Raw genomic sequence first — 13,748 nt, 5'->3', positions numbered from 1 at the left:
TAATAATTAATAATTAATAATTAATAATTAATAATTAAATATCAATAAATCCATTGAAATCATTTGAGATTTTTTGAAATCTTTTTCAACTTTCTATTAAAATTCATTTTTTTACATAGAAAAATAATAGCAGACTTTGCTTTTATAAAAATGTATCGATTTCTAAAGATTCTTTTAAATTTATTGTTCAACTGTGGGACAAGTAATGTTATTAGTGAACATAAAATATCGCTAAAAATAAAATCACAACCTTTTTATAATTTTGTTGAGTCAAAGTTTTAGAAAATCTAAAAAAAAAGTTTTTTTTGACATCTAAAGGCATATGCATCCATCAATCTTGGTTATGTTACATTTCTTTAAATAAGAGTATACAATCGACAATCATTCATCAATTAAAAATAATAATCTACTCAATAAATAATAAATAATTAAAATTTTTTTCTTTATATTTTATTTCAATTATTCTTTTTATACGAAGTCAAATAAATTACATTTTTTCACACACACGACATTTTTTACAACTTGTGAATTTTCCAAATAAGCACACCAAATTATTAATGCTGTTGAAGGGTTTCCCACATTTTCTTTTTTTTCAACTGTTTCAAAAATTTTCCATTTTTGCTTTATATTAACATACAATTTTTTCTCGTAATACAGCGAAAGGCAACATTTTAATTTTATTTAAAGAATTGGCAAACATGACCAAAATTTGTATTAAAAGAAAAAAGGAATAACTCTAGAAATAATTAACATTTTGTAAGTTTCATGTACTCATTTTAAAGCTTGATTAAATGTTCTCATTTAAATGACATTTAAAATGAGCTCAAGAACTTTGAAAAATGAAAACGAATTCCATAGTTATTCCAATTTTTCGATAAAATACAAATTTAGTTTCTTTTGGAATATTTTCTTATGAACTTGAAGGTTTGTAATTTAAATACGAAAATTTGCATCCAAAAAATTTTAGGTTTAAAAGAATACAAATTTAAAGAAATAAATAAAAACTAGAAATTATAAAATATAGAAAATGCAGGCCGCCCTTTTCAAAATTTATGATACATAAACACGAACGATTTTTGCACATCAAAATTTTTTGTTAGTTTTATTCAACCTTGAAGCGCCCAAGTTTGGGGAAGCGAAATAGAACAATACGAGTTGTATTGATTTTATGGAGCTGTTATTGGAAAGGAAAATTGTTATTTAAATGCGAAGTAGATAGAAGCCATACAAAATTCAGGAGAGGAATAATCTTCAATATTTTTAATTACAAAAATTTAAAGGAAATCAAAATAAAAGTGTAATTTCTTGAAAATATTTAGATCATTTAATAACTTTCTTGTAAATTTTACACATAAGACAATTTTAAGAACTATTTGTATCTCATTCCAAATATTCTTTTGGACAATAAAAACAATTTAAATTTAAAAAAATGTATTTTATTCTAAACAAAAATTAGGCAGAGACTAACATATTATACGTAATATGATCTGAAATCTTTTAAGATGAAAAAATTAATCACACTCTAAAGTGACATGAGAAAATATTGAAATTCAAATTCCGCGCCAAAAATTAAACAGTAGCAGTGACGTCACTTGTCACTCAATCTTCATATTGGCGCGAAATTCAAATTCAATTTAATAAAACTTAGTAAAAATCTTTGGAATAATATACTTATTCGAGTGTTTGGAAATAAAATAAATAAAATTTTAATACTGAAGGTCAAGAAACACGAAAATATCATTAGCGTCATAATATTTCTTGCCTTGAATAGAAATCCCAGAGGATCTCCTGAACACAATAGGGATATATTGAAGAGAAAAAGTCACGTGGAGAAAGGAGAGTCAAGGAAGGAAGTAAAGGGTGAAAAACGAACAAAGAATACGAAAAAGGAGTCTCCTCGATTGGTCGATACGTTCTCGAGGTTCTTCGAGAGACTTTTGGAAATAATTTTACCTTGTGCGCCCTGAAGGAGCACCGCGGCGATTCCTAAGGGATTCCCCGAACCTGGGGCTTGCTTATTTCCCGTTGCTGATCCCAATAACCTGGAGAATACTGATGTGGCTGCAGGACTATTCGGCGGTGTACCCTGAGAGCCGTAGCCTTTTTTTTGTAGAAGATGAGAGCGAACGAAATCGAAAATGAAAAAACAAGACAAAAGAGAAACTATATAAAAGTAACTGAAAAATCCATTAAAAAAACAAACACTTTCTGTTTAATTTTAATTTTTGTAAGCGTGGGCAGAGTTAGATCATTAGGGACCGTATTTAAATTACATAACAGCTTCAAGGGGGAAGGGGAGACAATTTGTTACGATTTATAACGGAAGGGGAGAAATTGTATTGGTTGGTCGAAAATTTAACAATTTTCTTAAAAGGGCATCCTTTTTTATTGCAAAACCAAATGTGTTGTTAAAAATTCGTCCTTTTTTGTTCAAAATTCAGTTCTTTTAGTTGAACATTAAAATTTTCTTTAAAATTCATATTTTGTTGCTGAAAAGTCAACTGAAACCTTTTTTCGATCAAAACTATTTTTTCTGAAAATTTGTCTTTTTGACATAACATTACCTCTTTTAGTAGAGTTTTAATTTGACTTGGATAAAAATTCAACTGTTTATTTGAAAATTGAACAATCTTGTAAAAAGACATCCTTTTTGGTCAGAAATTCGACTATTAATGAAAAAATTAACTTATTGTTTACAATTTTTATTTTGTGGTTGGAAAGTGAACTTGAATCTTCTTTCGATTAAAATTTACCTATTTTCTTAAGTTTTTTTTAATCATCTGTTTAAGAAAAAACTTTATATTTCTTTTGAATGAAAATGCAATTTTTCAGTTTAAAAATCAATATTTTTTTTGAAAGTTTGTCTTTTTGATTTTAAAAGTCATCTGCTTTTGCAGGAATTACATCTTTCTTGGATAAAAATGCAACTATTTGGTAGAAAATTCAACAATTTTGTTGAAAAGTTATTCTTTTTGTTTAAATTGAGTTGTTTAAAAAAAATCGGACTTTTTGTTTAAATAAAATATTTTGGTGTTGAAAAGAGAGCTGAAAGCTTTTCTGGATGAAAGTTCAACTTAAATTTTTTAAATTAAAAATTCATCTGTTTTGTACAAATTTCATTTTTCTTCGATAAAATTAAAAATGCAACTATTTTTTATGGAATTCAACTATTTTGTTATATTTTCATCCTTTTTGGTTTACAAAAATTATCTCTTTGGATTGAAAATTCGTTTTTTTTCGTAGAAATTTGTGTTTTGTTAAAAAGTTCATATTTTTTTCGAAAAGTCAATTGGAATGTACTTTAGATGAAAATTCAACTACAAATTTTTTTATTTAGAAATAATAATAATTCAGCTGTTTTAAAGGAAATTTCATATTTTGGTTTGAAAAGTCAATTTTTGTAAAGAAAACTCATCTTTTAGATTGAAACTTCAACAATGTAGATAAACTTTTTTTTCTTTCTTAAGTACAAAATCTTTATTTGTTAAAAATTCGTCTTTGGTTGTAAAATTCTTTTTTTTTATAAATTTCATCTTTTCGGATTGAAATATAAACCATGACACTTTTTTGTAGTGAATTTAACTTTGGAGGATGTAAATTCAACCATTTTATTAAAAATTTAATTACTTTGTGGACAATTTAAGTATTTTGTTTAAAAAAGTCGTCATTTACAGTAGAAAATACATTTTTTTGTATTAAATCAGGTAATTTTGAAAATGAATTAGCATTACAGGAAAAACATTTCTGATAACTAAAAATCACGTACAGTAAGAATACTTGAAATACTTATATTTTCTAGCATCATTTTTTAACTTTTATCACGCTTCTTTATCATATTTTTAATTAGAGAAAGTGCTGTGCATTAACACACATAAAATAATTTGCAATGCAAATTTGCTGAACTTTCCAAGCTTCTGTGCAAGTAACAATATTCTCGAACTTTAAGAAACTTAATAGCAACCGAAAACTTATAAATAATATGGATGTACTTTTGGAAACATACAAAATTAATTTTAAAATTCACTTCATACTTGCAGTAATTTTTAAAAGCATTTCCCCTGGCTGACTGACAATCGTTTATATTAATAATTATGAAATAATAATTGATTTACATAAATTTTGAAAAGAAATTTAACACTTTAAAAGTCCACGGTAAAATATAAAATTTTAATTATTTTAAAGACGATTGTGATACTGCGAAATTCTCGAATTAGAAAATTCCTAAATAATAAAACTTCCGATAAGTTTATAATATTAACGAATTGGAAAATTACCCAATACTAAAATTCCCGACAGTTTATAATATTACCGATTTTGAAAACTCCCGAACAATAAAGTATCCGATCTAGAAAGTTTCTAAATATGAACAATTAGGTTTTTCCTTTATAAATATTATTTATTCATAGAAAATAGCAAAATCAAATATTTTCTTTAAAAAATCTATTTTAATATTTACAGTTTCTAAACATATTGTTTAAATTTCAAATAAGGAATAACTGAAAAAATACATATTTCTAAATGACCATTTTCTTCTTATAAAATATTTTATTTTATAATTCGGCAATTTTCTGTCGGTAATTTCTGAATATATTTATTTATTTGAACTTAAAATAATAATAATTGAAAAAAAATCATTACGAAACATATGTTTTTCATTTATTATTTTTAATTCAAATAATAATTTTAGTAACTTTATAAATTGAATTTTGATAATAAAAATATGTTATTATTTTATTGTCAATAATTAAATAATATTCATAACAAAATTTAATTGTTTTAATTCGGGAGTTTTCAAGTTCAGATAGTTCATAATTCGGCAATTTTCTGATGAAAATGTTTGAAAATAATTGAAAAAATTTTGTATTTAGGAATATATTTCTTCAATTATAGTTATTTTAAATTAAAACAATAATTTTAGAAACTTTAAGCATAAAAAAATTGTGTATGATAATATTTGATTGTTTTATTTATAATAATTGACTGATAATTATAAATAAAAAGCTTAATTTATCACATTCGGAAATTTTTTAATTGAGCAATTTTCTGTGAAGGATTTTATTATTCTGTAAATTCCCAAATGGGGAATTTCATTATTTGAAAATCTTATGATTATGTAATTTTATTATTGAGAAATTTTCTGATTAGGGAATTTTATTATTCAAGAATATTATAATTTGGAAATTTTATTATTCAGGAATATTATAATTTGTAAATTTCATTATTGGTTATTTTTACGATTCGGGAATTTTTATGTTTTTAATTTTTCACTGCAAGGGACTTTTATTATCCTCGAGTTTTCCAATTCAGGAATTTTATTATTATGTAATTTTATTATTCGTTAATTTTCCAATTACAAAATTTTATTATTCAGCAATATTATCATTTGGGAATTTCATTATTCGTTAATTTTCCAATTAGGAAATTGTGTTATACCAAAATTTTCACTGTTAGGGAATTTTGTTATCCGCGAATTTTCCAATTCAGGAATTTAATTATTCGGAAATTTTATTATTCGTTAATTTTATTATTAAGCATTTTTACAAACAGGGAATTTAATTATTCAGAAATATTAGAATTTTTGAATTTCATTTTTCGTTAATTTTCCAAATTCGGGAAATTTGTTATTCGAAGTTTTACTATTCGTAATTTTTTATACAGGAATTTTCCCATTCTTTAACATTATAATATGTGAATTTCATTATTCGTTAATTTTCTAATTCAAAAATTTTGTGGTTCAAAATTTTTCACTGGTTTGGACTTTTGTTATCGGGGAGTTTTCCAATTTGGGAATTTATTATTCAGGAATTTCACAATTTTAGAATATTAAAATTTGGGAATTTTATTATTTGGGAATTTTTCAATTTGTGAATTTTATTTTTCGGAAATTTTATTATTATGTAATTTTATTTTTCGGGGATTTTCCAATCAGGGAATTTTATTATTAAAGAATATTATAATTTGGGAATTTTATTATTCCGGAATTTTACAAGTCGGGAATTTTATTTTTCACGAATATTATCATTTGGGAATTTCATTAATCATTAATTTTCCAATTGTAAAATTTTGTTATACGAAAATTTTCACTGTTAGAGACTAATGTTATCACAGGAATTTCCAATTCAGGAATTTTATTATACGGAAATTTTATTCTTCGGTAATTTTATTTTTCGGGAATTTCGTTATTTAAAAATATTATAATTTGTGAATTTTATTATTGAAAAATATTATAATTTTGGAATTACATTATTTGTTAATTATTCAATTCACAAATTTTGTTATTCGAAATTTTTTACTCTTCGGGACTTTGGTTCTCCGGGAATTTTCTAATTTAGCAATTTTATTATTCGAAATTTGTATTATTCGGGAATTTTATTATGCATGAATATCTTAAGTTGGAAATTTTATCAATCGGGAATTTTATTATTTGGTCATTTTTCTGTTCAGTAATTTTATTATTCAGGAAAGTTCCTATTCGTTAAAATTATAATTTGGGAATTTCATTATTCGAGAATTTTGTTATTCGAAATTTTTTACTTTTAGGGACTTTTATCATCAAGGAATTGTACAATTTTGAAATTTTATTATTCTTATTGTATTATTCGTTAATATTCCAATGCGAGAAATTCATTATTCATCATTTTTCCCTGGTTGGGACTTTTGTTATCCGGGAATTTTCCAATTTGAGAATTCATTATTCAGGAAATTAGCAATTCGAGAATATAAAAATTTGGTAATATTATTATTAGGGAATTTTAATATTCGTGAATTTTATCATTAAGGAATTTTCTAATTCAGGAATTTTATTACTCGGTAATCTTACTAGTTGATAAATTTATTATTTAGGAATTTTCCAATGCGATAATATTATAATTTCTAAATTTTTCCATTCGGGAATTTTATACTGTTTGGAAATTTATTTTGTCGGGATTTTTCAGTCGTCCCAGCCGGATATTAAAATTTTTAAACAAAAGAGAATGATTCTAAACCCGGTGGTCAACTTGAATAAATTTTTATTACAGCAAAAATATACTAAACTCACTTTGTTATTTTAATTGTTTAAATAGTAAATTTTAAATAATGAATGAAAACACGTGTTATTTTGGCAACCCAAACTCTAGATGTTTCCTCTGCAACATATTACGCTTGCATCTGCAATGCGCGCGACTTATTTTAGTCGGATTTAAATAGATTGAAGTCCGCTTTTCCGGCCGTGGCCTATCTCTAATTATCAAGTGCACTTCCCTTCTTGAAATAGAAAAATAAAAAAATTTCCTTCACAATACAAATATTTCACATTCATTTTTTCACTTACAGTTTTCAAGTTGTTTGGATGTTCCCGCCGTAGCCATATTACAATCAAAATGAAAGATCTTTAAAAATAATTTTAAAAAAACCAAAAAGAATCGAGTGATCACTGCACGTGCTGAATAAATTAAATTCACTAAATAATTATTCATTAATTTGTGCAAAAATTCTATTTTTTTCACTCTCACTTTTCAAATTAGCGGCGCAAATCTAATTTGTGTGCTGTATTCCATAACTGGAAAATTCACAAGTGTCTGCATGATTGAAGTCGGATTTTAAAAGAACTAAACTAGAATGTACTATTTCGTCTTTTTGAAAATTAAATTTTTTTACAACTATTTTCGTAAAAATAAAAAAACTGCTTGAAAGAAAACAGCCGTGATCTGGACCCGAAGCGACGTACTAATGCCAGGGCGAACCAGGTATTTTCGTTGGCTACTGATAGAGTTTAGAAACATCACAAGTTGATTCACTATTTTCCCCTCCGCTCAGTAGCGTAATTAAAAACTTGGAATTTGATCCCAAAAGAACTTTGAAACAAAATATCTCGAAAATATAAATCCATGCAAAATATTATTATTTTTTTAATAATTAATGATCAAAAAATGATGAATATAGATCAAGCAATTCAGGATACAAATGAAATTTCTTGTAGAGAAATTATTTATGAATTAAAAGTAATAAAGAGATTAATTAATTGATTATAAATTAATTTATTTCTCCAATATTGAATAAACAGTATTTTTTAAACTGTAATATAGTTACGAAAAATATATCTAATCACTTTGAATACAAATGATACTACATGATATTATAAATAATAATATATTTATCAACTTCAACATTTCTATAATTTGAATTTAAAATTATAGTTTTGAATTAGAGATTCTAAGTGAGTTTATTTTTTGGGGCTTCAAACTTTGGGTTTAAAACTTTAAAATTTTTTTAAATTTTGATTTCAAATCTCTCAAAATTGCCAAAATTTGATATTGAACTTTGATCGTCATATTCAAATAGAAAATTTTAGATTTAAATGTTCTAAATTGTTCGGTATCAATTCTAAACATGCAAAAGTATTTTTTTGCAATTCTTACAAATCAGAATATAAAATTGAAAAAAATGATAGTTGCACAATTTTCAGTTTGAAGGATTTCTAATTAAACCATTTTTAATTAAATACCTCGAGAATAAGTTAAAAAACAATGAAAATTTAAGATAATAAATTTTCAAATTTATGCTTCAAAAATAGTAAGATTTTAAAACTAGGAATTGAACATTTAATTTTTATTTTTTTTAAATTTTGAACATTTCAAACTTAACTTAAAAAAAATCGAGTTAATAAGTTTCAAATTTTTATATTTTAAACATTGCAGTCATATTTAACTATCTTGTTTTGTATTATTCTTTTAATTTTTAATTTAATATCTTAAAATTGTCTAATTTTCAGTTGAAGATTTAAAAAATGTTATCATCTAAAGTTAAAAAAATATTTGGTTGGAAAATCTGAAGAATGAATAGTAATTCTAAATGATATTTTAAATAATAAGTGATTTAAAATTAAAAACTATAAAACTGAATTGTTTAAATTTAAAATATATCAAGATCAAACTATAATTGAATTAAAGTTTTTAAAAATATTGTAAACAATTTTAAAACTGTTTATTTTAGTATAACAAATTTAAATGTGACAATTCTTGGAGACTAAATTTTATTTCAGTTTTGAATGAAGGTCGGATTCTTGTTAGTTTTTTAAGTTCCGTAATAGAAATGTTATCATTCTTAATGTTTTTGATTAAAGGCTATCCCGCCTTAAATTTTTTTTAAATATTTAATATTGAAGGTTAACAATGGAAAATGTGTTTCGGAAAATGAATTTCGGAAATTTTGATTTAGCAACATTCGACTAGGTTTTCAATTTCGAATTGTTAAATTTTAATCGCTTTAAACTGAAAATTAGTTCAATTCAAATTTTTTAAATTTTGAATCCTTTTAATTTAAAGTGAAAAAAAGTAAAAAAGTAAAATTCTTTAATTAAAAATAAAATTGTTCAATTTTTAACGCTTGAACTTAGAAATGATACAATTTCACCTCTATTTTAATAAAATTGTACAATTTACAAATTTTCAATCAGTGATTTTTCAATTTTGAGAACTTCTTATGAAAAATGTTTAATTTTAAACATTTGTGATTCAAAACATCTCAAATTAAAACATTTTCATACAGAAATCTTCAAATTTGAATAGCTTCAGATTGAAAATTATTTAAATTAAAATATTTCGAACTTTACATTACTCAATTTTTAACGGTTTTGTATATAAATAATACAATTTTAACTTCGTTCTAATGAAACTGTAAAACTGTCAAAAAATCTGTATTTTTCAATCTTGAGAGCTTCGGTTTTGAAATTTAAAAATGTTAAATAATTAAAATTTTGAATTTCGAAATATTGATTGCTTCAAATAAAAAATAATTTACATTTGAAAGTTCTAAATTTCAAATTATTCAGTTTTGAACGCTTTCAATGAAAAATAATACAATTTTAAATCCTTCGAATTGTACTTGATTACATTTTCAAAATTCTAGTCTCAAAATATTCAATTGTTAAGGTTTTGAAATTGCCCTATTTTCAACTTTTAATCTATTAATTTCGAGAATTTTCAGTTCGAAATAAAATTGTTCGAATTTACACGCTTGAGATCAGAAATTTTAACTGTATTCCAATACATTCTTTTAATTTTTCAACATTTTTGTTCACCATTTTTTATTATTTTGCGATCTGTCGATTTAAATTTTTTAACTTTGAACAATTTCAATATGAAGTTCTCAATTCTTAATCGCTTTGAAATTATTTAAATTCAAAAGTTCTAAGTTTTTAATTATTCATCTTTGAACACTTTTAATAAAAAATAATACAATTTCAACTCCTCTAAATTTTAAGAGATTCAATTTCCAAAATTTATATAATTTCAACTTCTTTCTGATAAGATTGTCCAACATTCAAAATTTTAGTTTGAAATTTTTTCATTTTGAGAGTTTTTAATTAAAAGATTCAATTTTAAATTATTTCAATGTAAAATTATTCAATTCTAAACTCTTTTATTTAGAGATAATACAAGTTCAATTCCTTTTCGTTCTACTCGAAATATTATCCTTTCTCAGAAGTGTACCCAATCTAAAATTGTTTGATTTGGAAAGTTTTTAATTTAAAATTGTTTAGTTTAGAACCCTCTGTATTAAATCTCTTTACATTTCATTAAAACATTGCATTTCTTAAAATTGCACATAATATACAACTTTCTGATTTGGGAAGTTTTTAATTAAAAATCGTTTAAAAAAATTTTTTTTAGATAAAAGAAATGATTTTCGATCTCACGAGTACCTTAGTGGCAAGAACACCCGATAGGCAATCGGTCGACCTGTGGTTCGATTTTTAGCAGAGCGAAGGGGAGGGATATTATTTCACTAATCAATTAAATTTTTTTTTAATTTTGAACGCTTTCATTTACAAATTATTTATAAATATTTCAACAATTTAAAAATCTACTATTTAAAAAACTGTTATTTAATAGATATTTGAATAATTTATATTTTTAATTGTCAGGGAATAAAAAACCAAAGACGTGAATGCGCGCATGCATTCACAACAAGTTAATTAAATAATGTTGATCAATTTAAACAAATTCATAAAATAAATTCTATATTTTTGACAAAGTTTCCTTTTTATCTATCTAAATTTAAATCGGAAATGGGCCACTGATTCAAATAAGAAGGTATTTTTAATTTTTACTGATGAACAGTAAAATGTTACTAATTCAAAGAGTAGGAGAAATGCCCCATTCAATTTAGAGCAGATGTAATTTGGTTGGTTAGTTTCATAAACAAGAAACTGCGTGTGTTATTTTATGAAAACACTAATCCAAATTTAACTTTGCTTCTCTTGCACACATAATAAAACCGTTTGGAAGTAAAGATGTTGATTATAATAATTTATCCGACATTTTCGAAAGATGTATGGAAACAGAAGATCAACTTTATTGATCTGGCGAAATTTCTAAAAAATTTTTGCCAAGGAAAACAAATTTAATCTTGCACTGAAAAAGCAGGATTTAAATTATATATTGTAGGGGAGACTGGTACATTAGGGTGATCCCAGAATGCATTGCAAATTTTTTTCACTTTAGAGGGCAAGACCCCCCCCCCCCCAAAGTTTCTATTTCCGGAAAAAGAAAGTCCGTAATTTTTTTCGAAATTCGAATATTAACGCGTGCCACCAGGTACATTAAAGTCCTATTTAATTAACATGGGGAATCTTGAATTTTCGAAAAATATGATCCAAAATAAAAAAACTATATTTTTACGTATTATTGTTACTTTTCAGCAATTTACGTCGTCTGTTTCATACAAATAATTACGAATGGAAAATTTTAATATTTACCACGACTATGAAAATTTTCAATTGTTTAAACATATGTAAATTATTTTAACAATTATTTATTCCCAAAAAAGTAAGAAATAATTGTTTTTTCTTATTGAAATGTAATATTTTGTCATTGTTTAGAGCAGTACATTTCTCTAAAAACATTACTTTATTATTTAAACAATTATTTATCGTTTATTTAAAAAATTCTAAACAATTGAGATTAAAAATTTCAAATTTAATCTTTAATTAAATTTTTTAATTGAGTAATTAAATTAGGTTTAATTAAAATTTTAAAATATTGTTTTTTTCTATAAATTTACTACTCCTCGAAGACATTCAATATTATGTTTAATTCAGAAAATACGATTTTTAAAATATTTTTGTAAACATGATTGTTTAAACAAATTATATTTTTTAAACAATTGAAAAATGGTACATATATTATTTTTATACATTTTACAATCAGAACAATAATTTTATCCTATGCTCCGTTTTGTTGAATAACTACATGATTTTCATCAATTTCTTCTAATATTTAAAAAATTTATATTTATTTACACAATTTTGATTTGCTCAAGCTGTTATTTTTCGATAACTAAAAAAATAAACTAAAATAGAACCTGTACAACTTTTTTCTGACTGGACAGTGTATAAAACGAATAAATTCACCATTTTCAATTGTTTAAACAAATATAATTTGTTTAAACAATTATTTTCGCACATATATTTTAAAAATCCTAATTTAGGCATTAAACATATTATTAAATGATTTAGGAGCGTGGTAAATTTGAAGAAAAAAGAATAATTAATTGTATAAACAATAACATAAAGCTTTTAGCAGAATTTACTACTACTCGAAATTGTTCAATTTTAGGTTTATTTAAAAATTAAAGAGCTGTCCACTTTTTTCAAATTGGTATCCTATGCTACTTTTTTGTGAATAATTATATAATTTTGATAATTTCTTCTAATGTTTAACAAATTTCTATTTGTTTAAAGAATTTTTATTTGCTCAAGCAGTTATTTTTCGATAACCAAACATATGAAATAAAATAGAACACGTACAATTATTTTTCTGACTATATGGTTTATAAAAAGAACATATGTACTATTTTTCAATTGTTTAAACAAATCCAATTGGTTTAAACAATTATTATTACAAAAATATTTTTCAAATCGCATTTTATGAATTAAATATAATATTAAATGATTTTGAATCTATTTGAAAATAGATTTTAAAAGTATTTTTAAAAACATAATTATTTTAAAAAATAATATTTGTTTGAAGAATTAAAAGTGATTAATGTATTATTTCTATACAGACAATAGCCAGAAACATAATTGTATGTGTTCGATTTTATTTTAGTTTTTTAGTATTCGATAAAAAACTGCTTGAGCAAATAAAGATTGTCTAAACAAATAACAATTTATTAAACATTTAAAAAATGTATAAAAATTATGAAATTATTCAAAAAAAACCTAGCATAGATTACTAATTTAAAAAGAAAGTTGTTATCTCTGACTCAATTCAACAAAAAAATTCAGAATAGAAAATAAATAATTGTTTAAATGATTACATAATGTTGTTAGAAAAATGTATTACTCCGTAAAATGACAAGCAATTACATTTCAATCAGAAAATACGATTTTTTAAACATTTTTTGGAAATAAATAATTTTTTAAATAATTCGAATTTGTACAAACATTTAAAAATTGTTTAAAAAGTCATTGCAAATATTAAAATTGTCGATTAGTAATTTTTTGTATAAACAATATGACGGAAATGACTAAAAACTAACAATAGTACGTGGAAATGTAGTTTTTTAAATTTTCGGGTCATATTTGGGACGCTACGGGGAGGGTGAGGATGGGTTGGAAATAAAAGTTATTAGTATGGTTTTATTTCGAAAATTCAAAATTTCCCCATATTAATTCAATGGAATTTTTAACTGCCCTGCAGAAGGTTTTATTATTTCAATTTAAAAAAAAATCACGGGTTTTCTGTCTTCGGAAATGGAAAGTT

General features: G+C 23.8%; 1 protein-coding gene across 14 annotated transcripts in view; it reads right to left on the bottom strand.

Annotated features, from left to right (window-relative positions):
• LOC117177967 (calcium/calmodulin-dependent protein kinase type II alpha chain) overlaps positions 1–13,748 on the bottom strand; it is a 590,749-nt gene that overhangs the window by 37,449 nt on the left and 539,552 nt on the right. For 8 of the 14 annotated variants that reach the window (XM_033369108.1, XM_033369109.1, XM_033369113.1 and 5 more), the window contains one exon: positions 1,954–2,100. The exons of the other annotated variants lie outside the window; for them this stretch is intronic. In XM_033369108.1, coding sequence (XP_033224999.1) covers positions 1,954–2,100 — 147 coding nt within the window. The remainder of the gene's footprint in view (positions 1–1,953; positions 2,101–13,748) is intronic. 14 annotated transcript variants of the gene reach the window in all.

This window comes from Belonocnema kinseyi, chromosome 8 (assembly GCF_010883055.1).
Source record: "Belonocnema kinseyi isolate 2016_QV_RU_SX_M_011 chromosome 8, B_treatae_v1, whole genome shotgun sequence".
In the NCBI taxonomy this organism is placed as follows: Eukaryota; Metazoa; Arthropoda; class Insecta; order Hymenoptera; family Cynipidae; genus Belonocnema; species Belonocnema kinseyi.
The sequence above is the reverse complement of the archived record's forward strand: the minus strand, read 5'-3'. Positions and strand labels throughout refer to the sequence as shown.